A 12,865-nucleotide genomic window follows, 5' to 3' on the forward strand; every position below is an offset into this window, starting at 1 on the left:
AGCTCACAGCCGGCCCGGGCTCCCGGCCGGGCCTCCGGCAGAGGCGAGTGGACAGACAGGGGTGGGCCGGCCCCCCACGGGACAGGCACCCCCCCGGAGAAAGGCCCGAGGTCCCCGCAGCCGCACCTTGTCCCCGCCCGCCAGGAAGAGGTCCACGGCAGCCCCGTTGATGCCGTGCCGCTCGCAGAGCCCGGCCAGCACGTCCTTGATGGAGAGCCCGGCCCTGACCAGCACCACGCAGGCCGTCCCATCAGGCAGCTGGATGCTGCAGTGCTTGGCCGGCTTGTCCCGCTCGGGCACGAGGGTCCTGCAGGCCTCTGGCTGGGGGCAGGGAGACACGGGGGTGGGCACAGGGCGGGGTGCTCGGGCAGGGCGGGCGCTGCTTGCGCATGCGGGCAGGGCAGCAGGGCGCCCCCCGTGCACACCCAGCTCCAGCACACGAGCACACGACCCGTTCTGACAAGTGCACGCTGCGTCGCAGGGCCTCCAGCCGACACGGGAGGGAGCCAGCACCTCTCTCAACCTCGGGCGCCGGGCCAGACAGGCCCACCCTCCAACCTCTGGGTCTAACTCTCACAAGGGTTAGGCTGACAGCTAACCACATGGCTTTCCTGCTCAGAACAGGACAGGTCTTTGCACTGTGGTTTCTTGGGGCCGGTGGTGGCCTCCCTGACCCACAAGCGCATGGAGCCCCCTCTGGAGCCCCGGGGGGCCACTTGGGGACCACGAGCTGCACTGCCTGCCCGCCGCTCAGTCTGGGAGCCGTGGACACGAGGCGGGCTGGACCAGCGCTGAGGGCCTGCGGCCCAACCCCTGCTGCTTCTGGTCCCTTTTCTGGCTCTTTCTGCCCGACCTCCCAGGACAGGAGGCCTTTCTGGGAGGGGCGGGCTGACGGACAGCAAGGCGAGGTGGGACGGCCTGGCCGAGGCTCAGGGGCAGCAGCACACGTCCGAGGTCAGAGGAGCAGGTGGGGGGAGGCAGCGTCGGGTAACAAGGGCCCCAGGTCCTTCCTCCGGGTGGGAGGCTGGGGGCTGCAGCCTGCGGGGCCCACGGCCCAGGCCCCATGGCGGGGAGCCCTGTCTGCCAGTGGAAGGGGCCGGGGCAGAGGAGGGCTGCGGTGTCTGCGTGGTGCGGAAGAGGCGAGCCCGGCTGCACTCAGAGCCGGGTCGCAGGGCAGGGCAGGAGCCATCTGGCGGCCTAGCTCCCCGGGCAGACCCCAGGTCCCTCCGAGATGCTTCTCCGGGTCCCTGAGCCACAGGAGCCCCGCCTGCCGGAAGGCGCTCCCCACACACATCCTCCTAAGGTCTGACCTACCCTGCTCCTCAGGTTCGTAACACACTCTCCTCCTGGGGTCGGAAAATCCCTTTCACCCAAATGGAAAACGAGTCTGTAGGTGGCAGACGGACAGAAAATGGCCCCAGAGTGCCCTCCTCAGATGCACGTGATACGGCGGCCCTCCGAAGCCGCTGGGCTGCGGTGCATGGGCTGCCTGACAGCTCCACCTGGTGCTGCCTCAGCCGGAGAAGGACGCACCCTACATTAACCGCTGCCTGACCATTTCAAGAGACTAGGCTCCTGACAACAGGGTTTTCCAAAGCTGGCGTTAGACAGCAGCTAAGAAGCCAGCCGGTCCACCGACGCCTCCTCCACGCCACTGGAAGTGGGGGCCTGGCGGGCGGCTCAGCAGGGTGAGGGGCGTGGGGCCGGGCAGGTCGGGCACCACTCCCTGTGTATGGGCACGGCCGCGGGGCATCGGAGCTCACGGCCCTGCGGGCATGCAGACACCATGACAAGGACGAGCACCTGCTGCTCTCGTGGGCGTCCAGAGACACGTGCCCGCGAGAACAAAGGCTGGGAAATAAAGCCCGAGATATTCTCGGTGCTCCAGGGCGCCCTCCCACCCATCCCCGCTCCTCCCAGAAGCCCCATGGACAAGGGCGGCAGCCCTGCAGGCACTCACCAGGTCCAGGCTCCCGGCCGAGGACACAGAGCCCTGTGACTCCCGGCGGCCCAGGCCCCCGTTGGCGTGCAGGGCGTCTGTGGGGACATGGGCACTCAGGACACGCGACTGCACCGGCCGCACGCCTCCTCACTTAACGCAGCCACCCCCCGAGCATGGCTGGACCCCCACACCCCCAGTGGCTCAGGCTGGACAGACGTGCTCGGAGGACAGGAGCCTGGCACCTAGCAGAGCCGGGAGCCCGACCCAGGCCTCTGCTCTGTCTGCGGCCGTGCGCCCCCCACCCCCTACCCCTGCCCCTGCCTCACAGTCAACACACAAGCGAGTGCAGGGCCTTGCAGCCCCTCACTCATCCGCAATTGTTATCTCTGCACGCGGCTTAACATGCAGCGGGTCACTGCAGCTTCACCGTCAGCTCCCGGGAAGTCCTGAACCAGCGATGGTCGCACTGTCTGATGTCACTAACGGAGCTAATTATGGTCTGGAAGTTGCGACTACTCTGCCACTGAAAGGCCCTTCCAGAGCACAGCGCCGACTCCTGGGTCAGGCCTCTGTGCAGGGCCCTGGGGCTGAGCAGGGGCCCGACTAGACGGAGGGCCCCAGGGTCCATCGACCACCTCCCTAAAGCAAACAGCCAGGCGACCGAGTCAGAACTCCTGGGGAGGCCTGGACTCAGGGTTGAGTACCTTTCCAGGGGGCTCTCTGAATATCGGGGTGTGGGGGCCCTGGCCTCCTGGGGCCCTGCCTGGGGGCACAGCCCTAGAGAGGCAGGCACGCCCCCATCTCGGGGCCTCGGGGGTCCCTGACCCCACTGACCACGGCGCCCCCATCCCCCAGTCGTCTGCCCTTCCTTATGGGAGGACTGCTGTCCCAGCGGCTCTGGCCGGCCTGGAGCCTGAGGGCCCCACCAGCGCACAGCCTCCCCCAGCCCTCTGTAAAAGGGGCGCGAGGCCTGATTCGCGGGCTGCTCCAAGGAGGAGAGGAGCACACTCTACACACCGCCCAGCGCAGCGTAGGCCCCCGGCCGCGGGGAGGCCGCCGCCACCCCATCCTCAGCTGCTCCCTGTCTGAGCCCCCGATGGGCTCCAGGTCTAAGGCCGGGGACAAGGCCTGAGGCCTCCAGGTTACTTGCTGCAAAATAACCCCGCTCACGGCAGTCTGTGGAAGCGGCCCCATCCTCTGCCGCCCTGCCACCTCCTCCCAGCAACACCCCCGCCCCCCTTACCCTCTCTTCTCAGCCACACATGAGAAAGATGCATGGGGGAAAAGCTCTAGAATGCTGACCTTTAAGAACTGCAATAATAAAATGACGATTTTGAAAATGCCTGATAACCGAGCTATGGTGTCACATTTTCTTTAAAAAATGACAAAGGCTCACGGACCCCGGCACACCGCAGGAAAGCAAGAGCTGTCTGGGTGGACGGAAGGCAGACACCTGTGTTTCCCTCTTTTCCCCTGGCTGTATCCTCCAAACTTTCTACAAAGAGCGTCTATGACTGCCCGGGCAAGACGGGGATGGAGTGGCAGGCACGAGGCCCCCGCAGGGCACCCAGGCTGGGGGGCAGGGGCGGGACACACCCCGTGCCGCTCAGAGGACCTGGAGCCGCCCCGCGGCCCCCGCTGGCCGCCCCACGGGCCAGCTCACAGCACAGCCCGCGCTGGCTCCTCCGCGCCCCTGCCCCCCCGCACGGGACAGACCACGAACCGTTCGGACGGTCGCCGTGGTCCTTCTTCTTCTGGGAGCGCCCAGTGCTCCTGGTCCGCGACCACGAGAAGAACGCGCCTTTCCGCTTCCTCTCGCTGTCCTCGTCCCCCAGCTCTTCGTTCAGGGACCGTCCTGATTTCGATTTTCCGCTCAACTGCCGTCAAAGGGAAAGCGCTATTAAAACAGTGTGATGCTGCTGTACTGTCGCAGGAGACACAGGGGAGGGAAGCGGGGCGGAACGCCCAGGCGGGGCTGCCGAGGGAGGTGCAGCCCTGTCAGCCCCTCCAGACGGGCAGCTGGCGCCCGCCCGCCCCGCCCGGAGCCCCGGGAGCACAGCCAGAGCGCACGCCTTTCAGGTCCTGCGAGTGAGACAAGACGCCAACAGGGACGTCTGCTGTCTGCAGAGAGCCCTCCCAGGGAAGGCCGGCGCGCGGGACGGGCACCTTCTTGGGCGTGGACGTGTTGGAGTGGTCCGAGCTGGCGCTGTGCTTGGAGGCGGGGCTGCTGGGGGCCTGCTGCGCGCCGGGCAACGGGCGGCCCTCCACCTCCGCCAGGATGCACTCTTGGTACAGCGGGGATCTCAGGAACCGTGCGTAGCTGTCGAACTTCATCAGGTTGAAGATCTGCTGGGAGGACGCGGCACCGTCCCGTCACACACAGAGCCGGACCCTCGGGCCCAAGGGGCGGGCCTCTTCCCAGAGCCCCTTGTCCCCTCTGGAAGGGTCGCCCAGGCTCCTCGACATGTGATCACCCTTCTCATAACACACCAGCCCCTGGGGTCACGCTTACAACCAGCCCGTTCCAACACCTACATGAAGCCAGCGCCTGAGGGGACTCAGGACAGCCAAGGACAGTCGTGAAGAACCTTGACTTTGTTAAATAAGAACGAAACCAAAGGCAACCGGAACCTAAAGGAAGTGAGACCTGCCGTGAAGATACTTTCCTCCGGAGCTTCCCTGGTGGCCCAGCGGCTAAGGCTCCAGGGTTCCAACGCAGGAGGCTAGGGTTCAACCCCCAGTCAAGGAACTAGGTCCCACACGCTGCAGCGAAGGCCCAGTGCAGCCAAATATATAAGTACATATGAAAAAAGAAAACACCTTCCTCCATTTGTTTTCGCCTTTGTGACTAGGCAACAGAAGGAACCTCTGCTGAGGCCAGTGGACAAGTTCTCTGACACCAGGTCCGCGTGGACGCGGGCTCTGACAGAGAGTCCGCGTGGACGCAGGCTCTGACAGCGGGTCCGCGTAGACGCAGCCTCTGACACCGGGGTCCGCGTGGACGCAGGCTCTAACACTACGTCCCACACACACTTATCATCGTGATGTCCTAAAGCTGAAAAGACCCAAACACCTAGGAGCTCTGTGTATGCTGACGCCCATGAACCTGTGATCGCGTGTAGATGCGTACAGAGAGGAGCCAACAGACAGGGACGCAGTGACGGGTCTTCCTGCTCCAGGCCCTGCTGAACCCTGGCCCTGCGATGGGAGCCCAGTGTGGGGAGGGCACCACTACACTTCCTGCAGGGGGCTGGCGCCTGTGGGGGCGACCCTCCAGGACCCCACCCTCCGCCCCCGCCGGGGCCATCACCTGGAGCTGCTGCTCCTTGAACATGTCGGGGTGGGGGGCGCTGAGGATGTCGTCCGCCAGCTGGGCCTGGCTGTCGATGTTGACCGGCGTGGTGGCCTTGCTGCTCAGGAACTTACTGAAGATCTCGCGGGCCCTGTAGGAGAGCTGACGGGGCAGCGTGTGAGCCGGACACACAGACCACACGTGTCTTTTGGGCCTGCCCACTGCTGCGGCCCCAGCGGCTGACATGGCTGCAGGCCCTGGAGACACATCTTGGGACCTGACGACCATCTCTTGGTTGAAATCTGACTGAAAGTGCCAGCTGGCATGAAACTTTCCAATAAATCGGCTCCTCTCCAAGTTCTGTCCAAGGACAATCCGAATGCTCGGAAGACCTGGGCTGCGGCTCCTGACGCATGGCCCCCGCGGCACCGAGCGTGGGGGGCAGGCCACCTCAAGGCAGGTCGCGCCGGGACCCCGCCCGCCCCACGCGGCCTGCACATGGCCGCCCAGACGGAAGCTCCTGGAAGGCGCCCCCACCCCCAGACTCTCCCCCAGCTCCCCTTCCACACTGGGCACCAGGCAGCAGATGTGCTGAGGAAGCGTCAGGGCTCCAAGCGTTTACGCAAAAGCTAAGTTTAGGCAAAATTAAATATCACATATATTAAGAAACACTCTGAAAGAGGCATTTTTTTAACGGTGTGAAAGTATTTGCGCGTGGACTTTTCAGACCACACTAGGTGTGAACCTCTGCTGAAAACACCCGCCCCCCAACCCCTCCACGCCCCGCCTGAGGAGCCTACCTCCTTTTTGTCGTGTGCGGGAACATGGGTAAAGTACTCGCAGGCCTGCCAGAACAAAATGTTTTCTTCACTGAACTCCTTCCTTAGAAAATCCTAAGGAAAACACCATTGATTAACTGTCACACGGTCGTCAGAAGAGGGCCAGTCAGCGGCGGGGGGACCTCCCCGTCCTGTGCTATCTCTTCCCCACTTTACTCTGGTTTTCCCCCTTTCACAGAAACCAGAGGTGCCAAGTGCCTCTCCAGAGTTTCCCTAAAGATAAACCCAAAGGCTGGGGACGCCCGAGGAGCTGAGCATCCCTCCCGAAGGCCAGCCCGGCTGGCAGGCAGCTGCTGAGGGTTCACGGAGGCCCTGACGCAGCAGAGAGAGGCTCCCTCTGACCCTGGAACTGAGTGTCCGGGGCTGAGGCAGGAGGAGGAGACGCCTGCCCTGCCTGCCCAGTCCCGCTGGAGCGGGTGCCTGCTGCCCGTCAGACTTACGGAGAAGTAGCGGACGCCGAGTGGGTCCTGCAGAAGGCGCTCGAAGGACACGGCCCAGCTGGCCACTCTCCGCTCGCGCAGACGCCGGCAGCTCTGCACGCTGGGCAGGCTGGCATTGCTGCTCAGGCTGTGGTTGCTCACGCAGTCCTTCAGGTCGGCGCCGGTCAGCTCTGCGGGCCACACACACCTCGCTCACTGTGGCCCTTGCCCTCCCGCCCCCCGCCTCCCCAAGCCGTCCCCTCTGGGCGGGGGGGAGGCCCACACTGCCGCTATGCTGCACCCGGGGACGAGACGGAACGCGCCTCCTGTGGCAGAGGCGCACCCCGACAAGGGCACCCTTGGGTCACGGCCCACCTGGCTGCAGGCACCACAGGGAGGGAGCACTGAGTCAGCCGGGGTCCCGAGGCACCCGGAGCCGGGGCCGGCTGATGGTGGGCAGAGCAGAGGGCAGGGGCACGGGCGGGTTCGCAGGACCCGGAGAGGCATGCACGTCACTCAGTGCGCCACGGTGCCCAGCAGGGAGCAGGGCCCACGCACACAACCGCCCGGACCTGCTCTGCTGGAGCCCGACACACAGAACCCCAAAAGGAGAGCTCTGCTTCTGCGTGCACTGACCAGAAACACTCTCGCCACGTGCACTGGCACACTCACAGGCCGGCTCACATACACACACTGGCACACTCACAGGCCAGCTCACGCACACACGTTGACACACAGGCCGGCTCACACACACACGCTGACACACTCACAGGCCGGCTCACGCACACACACTGACACACTCACAGGCCGGCTCACGCACACACACTGACACACAGGCCGGCTCACACACACTGACACACTCACAGGCCGGCTCACACACACTGACACACTCACAGGCCGGCTCACACACACACTAACACACTCACAGGCCGGTTCACACACACACTAACACACAGGCCAGTTCATGCATACACAATGACACAGTGACAGGCCGGCTCACACGCACACACTGACACACAGGCCAGCTCACACACACTGACACACTCACAGGCCGGCTCACGCATACACACTGACACACTCACAGGCAGGCTCACACACACACACTCCCCTCCCTCCCTGGGTCTGGGGTCTTGGAAGACCCCATGGTTCCACGGTTGACTGAACCCCAGAGAAGCTCACCCCCCGAGCCAACCTCTGCTCCTGACACACTTCCCCACGTGTGCTTCATCAGATCTGGACAAAACTGAGTGTGGAGGTCCGTGGGGACAACTACACAAGACAGAGGCAGCCCACCCCACCCGGCACCAGGCCCGCTGCACACCGCGTCCTGAGCGGGCTGCGAGCGGCTGCTGCTGCAGGAGCATCCACTCCACCCCGGTCACCAGGGGGCGCCGCGGGCCAGCGGTGGCACAGGACACTCCCATCACCAGGGGGCGCCGCGGGCCAGCGGTGGCACAGGACACCCCGGTCACCAGGGGGCGCCACGGGCCAGCGGTGGCACAGGACACCCCAGTCACCAGGGGGCGCCGCGGGCCAGCGGTGGCACAGGACACACCCATCACCAGGGGGCGCCGCGGGCCAGCGGAGGCACAGGACACACCCATCCCCAGGGGGCGCCGCGGGCCAGCGGTGGCACAGGACACACCCATCCCCAGGGGGCGCCGCGGGCCAGCGGTGGCACAGGACACCCCAGTCACCAGGGGGCGCCGCGGGCCAGCGGTGGCACAGGACACCCCAGTCACCAGGGGGCGCCGCGGGCCAGCGGTGGCACAGGACACACCCATCACCAGGGGGCGCCGCGGGCCAGGGGTGGCACAGGACACACCCATCACCAGGGGGCGCCGCGGGCCAGCGGTGGCACAGGACACCCCAGTCACCAGGGGGTGCTGCGGGCCAGCGGTGGCACAGGACACACCCATCACCAGGGGGTGCTGCGGGCCAGCGGTGGCACAGGACACACCCATCACCAGGGGGCGCCGCGGGCCAGGGGTGGCACAGGACACTCCCATCACCAGGGGGCGCCGCGGGCCAGGGGTGGCACAGGACACACCCATCACCAGGGGGCGCCGCGGGCCAGCGGTGGCACAGGACACACCCATCACCAGGGGGCGCCATGGGCCAGTGGTGGCACTGGACACCCTGGTCACCAGGGGGTGCCGCGGGCCAGGGGTGGCACAGGACACACGGGTCACCAGGGGGCGCCATGGGCCAGTGGTGGCTGCCTGGACAGTAACGGGGCAGGGCTCTGCCAGCGCACTCCAGAACAAACCCCACGTGGCCCAAAGATTCAGGCATGAACGGTGAAGGCAGAGAAACACTGGCAGGGAGCACAGGAGAGCCTCTGAAATGCCGAGTGGGCACACCCGGAGCGGGGGAAAGACTCGGAGTCTCCGTGTGTGAGCACAGGCGGTGTGGTGCCAGGGCTGGCAGCGTGGGTGGGGGGCCCGAGGGCACGGACGACAGTCCCAAGGTGAGCCGTCCCTGAGGTGGGATGCACAGAGAGTGCAGTCAACTCCGCGTCACGAGAGCAGACCGTGACAAGCTCTCCGTGCGCGGGCACTCAGTGTGTCCAAGCCTGTGGCCCCACCGTCTGTAGCCCGCCAGGCTTTCCTGTCCGTGGGATTCTCCAGGCAGGGATACTGGAGGGGGTTGTCATGCCCTCCTCCAGGGCATCTTCCTGGCCCAGGGATCGAACCTGTGTCTCTTACGTCTCCTGCAATGGCAAGCGGGTTCTTCACCACTAGCGCCCCCTGGGAAGCCCCACAACGTCTCATCTCTAAAGTTCCGCAACATGTGCGGTGATTCTTTTACAATATATACACATTTTGAACCATCGTTGTACACCTGAAACGAAGCTGTCTGTCAACTACACCTCAACAAAATAAAGTAAATCTCAGTATGTAAAAAACACTGCAAGCAAAGTCAAAAGACAAGCAAGAAGCTGGAAAATACATGTAACATGACACAGCTGAAGGACTAGTTTTCTGTATCTTTAAGAGCAACTAAACATCATAAGGAAAAAGATCGGGAAGCCAAAAAAAGGCGGGAGAAGGGTGCGGTCAGTCACCAGGCAGGGGCTTGGGAGGACCCCACCCCATGAGGCCACAGCGATGGGAACCGAGAGCCAGCGTCGGGGCGCGGGGGCCGAGCCGGGAGGCTCTCCTGCCACACTCCACGCTGAGAAACGGCTGTCCTCACGAGACCAAGCAGTCTTCCTGAAAACACCACGGACTGTGAGCACCGAGACGCTCTCCAGCTTTCCTCCCTTGAGGGCACGTGGCTGAACTGAGAGCTGAGGGGTGCACTTCAGAAGGTAACCGACCTGAGAAAAGCCTTCCGTGAGGACCAGCGCGTGAAGACACACGGCTCACAGCTGGGGTGGCTGGGTGCCCGAGGGGCAGGACAGCCCCCAAGGCAGGGCCAGGGTGGCCGGGTGGCGGACACCCGAGCTGTGTGGGCTTCACCCTGGGGGGCAACGATAAGCAAGGGAAGGGCAAGATGGGAGAAAATATTTCCAAACAAGGCAAACGACAAGGCTTAATCTCCAAAATAGAGAAGCAACTCATACAACTGAACAACAAACACCCCGACCGGAAAATGAACAGAGGCCTAAAGAGACATTTCCCCAAAGATGATCTACAGATGGCCTACAGCACATAAAGAGATGCTCAGCACCACCAACCACTAGGGAGATGCAAACCAAACTTACAAGGAGGCATTACCACACACCAGGCAGAATGGCCACCATCAAAACGTCTACGAATGATAAACGCTGGAGAGGGTGTGCAGAGAGGGTGTGTTTGTTGGTGGGAATGTGAACCGGCGCTAATGTTATGGAGAACAGACTGAACTCTGATTGAAAAGGCAGGTGTGCCCCGATGCTCACAGCAGCCAAGACATGGAGGCTGCCCGGGCGTCCTCTGACAGGCGAGTGGGCAGAGAGGATGTGGCGCACACACCCAGTGGAGTCTTATTCGGCCGTGAAAACAGCAAAATGGTGTCACCTGCAGCAGCACGGACGGACCCAGAGGTCGCGGCACTAGGAGAAGCAGACGAGACAAAGACAGATACCACGTGCACTGACCCGTGGAATCCAAAGTACGACACAAACGGGCTTGTCCACGGAACAGACGGACACACAGACACGGAGGACAGTCTTGCGGCTGCCGAGGGGGAGGGGCCAAGGGGGAGCAGACGCAGCTATTACGCACAGAACACACAACAGACATGACACAAAGCGCTGCGCCCAACATGCCAGCAAACCTGGAAACTCAGCCGTGGCCACGGGCCTGGAGAAGGCCAGCTTCCATTCCCAAGGCCAAAGAATGTCCAAGCTACCGCACACTTGCACTCGTCTCACACGCTAGCAAAGCAGCGCTCAAAATTCTCCAAGCGAGGCTTCCACAGTACGTGAACCAAGAACTTCCAGATGTTCAAGCTGGATTTAGAAAAGGCAAAGGAACCAGACTGCCAACACCAGTTGGATCATAGAAAAGGCAAGAAATTTTCAGAAAAACATCTACTTCTGCTTCACTGACTATGCTAAAGCTTTTGACTGTGTGGTTCACAACAAACTGGAAAATTTTTAAAGAGATGAGAATACCAGACGACCTGACCTGCCTCCTGAGAAGTCTGTAAGAGGGACAAGAAGCAACAGATAGAACCAGACATGGAACAACAGACTGGTTCCAAATTAGGAAAGGAGTACATCAAGGCTCAAGGCTGTATATTGTTACTCTGCTTATTTAACTTATATGTGGAGTACATCATGTGAAATGCCAGGCTGGAAGAAGCACAAGCTGAAATTGAGATTGTTAGGAGAAATATCAGTAATGTCAGATATGCAGATGACACCACCCTTATGGCAGAAAGTGAAGAGGAACTAACGAGCCTCTTAATGAAAGTGAAAGAAGAGAGTGAAAAAGCTGGCTTAAAACTCAACATTCAGAAAACGAAGATCATGGCATCTGGTTGCATCACTTCATGGCAAATAGATGGGGAAACAATGGAAACAGTGAGAGATACTATTTTCTTGGGCTCCAAAATCACTGCGGGTAGTAACTGCAGTCATGAAATCAAAAGATGCTTGCTCCTTGGAAGAAAAGCTATGACAAACCTAGACAGCATATTAAAAATCAGAGACATTTCTTTGCCAACAAAGGTCTGCAGGGTCAAAGCTATGGTTTTTCCAGTAGTCATGTATGGATGTGAGGGGTGGACCATAAAGAAAGCCAAGCACCAAAGAATTGATGCTTTTGAACTGTGGTGTTGGAGGAGACTCTTGAGAGCCCCTTGGACTGCAAGGAGATCCAACCAGTCCATCCTAAAGGAAATCAGTCCTGCATATTCATCGGAAGGACTGATGCTGAAGCTGAAGCTCCAACACTTTGGCCACCTGATGCAAAAAGAGCCAGATGCTGGGGAAGATTGAGGGCAGGAGGAGAAGGGACGACAGAGGATGAGGTGGCTGGATGGCATCACCGACTCAATGGACATGCGTTTGAGCCAGCTCCAGGAGATGGTATAGGACTGGGAAGCCTGCTGTGCTGCAGTCCATGGGGCTGCAAAGAGTCGGACACGCCTGAGTGACTGAATAACAGTCACTGAACAACTGAATAACAACAAATATATAGAATGGATAAACAGCGCGGTCCTACTGTACCGCGCAGAGAGCTATATTCAATATCCTGTGATAAACCAGCGAACAAGAATATTTTTTGAGAAGAATGGACCTGTGTGTGTGTGTGTGTGTGTGTGTGCGCGCGCGTGCGTGTGTATACGTGTTGGTGTGCAACTAAACTGCTTTGCTGTACAGCAGAAATCAATGCAACATTGCAAATGAGCTACACGTCAATAGAAAATACTGGAAAAAAGCATCACATCTATGTTAAAAAATAAGACAAGTAATAATAATAATGGTAACAGAAGGGACCTGGTCCTCCTGGCTGCCGTGGAGAGGCACCTTGAGCGCTGCCCTGGCAGAGGTGCGGCTGAGGGCACTGGTAGCCTGGAAGGTGGGGGGGGAGGGGGGCGCGGGCGGGGCTGAGAGGACTGCAGGCTTGGACCATGGGGAGGGGGAAGAGCTGGGCAGCAAGCCGCAGACCAAGCAGCTGAACCTTTCGAGGGAGTGAGACCTTCTGCTTGTCAAACGCGAGATGTCTGGATTCCAACACGGAGCAGGCAGGGAGCAGGCACACAGGGTGGGAGGGAGACGGGTGCGGGGCCCACACTGCAGGTTTGTGGAGGGACTGGGGGAAGCAGAGGATGAACGCTGAATACACGTTTCAGGGAAACGTGACCCGTACACTGACTCGTTTCTGTTAAGACTCGGCAAATACGAATCGCTTTTCAGGACTCACAGATCAACAGCTGT

General features: G+C 61.3%; 1 protein-coding gene across 1 annotated transcript in view; it reads right to left on the minus strand.

Moving 5' to 3' along the window:
- Positions 1–12,865, minus strand: part of RGS12 (regulator of G protein signaling 12) — a 93,134-nt gene that overhangs the window by 13,633 nt on the left and 66,636 nt on the right. The window contains exons 4-10 of the mRNA XM_052641726.1: positions 6,514–6,683; positions 6,035–6,127; positions 5,253–5,396; positions 4,109–4,288; positions 3,666–3,819; positions 1,961–2,037; positions 127–321 (exon numbers count right to left, since the gene is read on the minus strand). Coding sequence (XP_052497686.1) covers positions 127–321; positions 1,961–2,037; positions 3,666–3,819; positions 4,109–4,288; positions 5,253–5,396; positions 6,035–6,127; positions 6,514–6,683 — 1,013 coding nt within the window. The remainder of the gene's footprint in view (positions 1–126; positions 322–1,960; positions 2,038–3,665; positions 3,820–4,108; positions 4,289–5,252; positions 5,397–6,034; positions 6,128–6,513; positions 6,684–12,865) is intronic.

The sequence above is a fragment of the Budorcas taxicolor genome, chromosome 6 (assembly GCF_023091745.1).
Source record: "Budorcas taxicolor isolate Tak-1 chromosome 6, Takin1.1, whole genome shotgun sequence".
NCBI classification, from domain to species: domain Eukaryota; kingdom Metazoa; phylum Chordata; class Mammalia; order Artiodactyla; family Bovidae; genus Budorcas; species Budorcas taxicolor.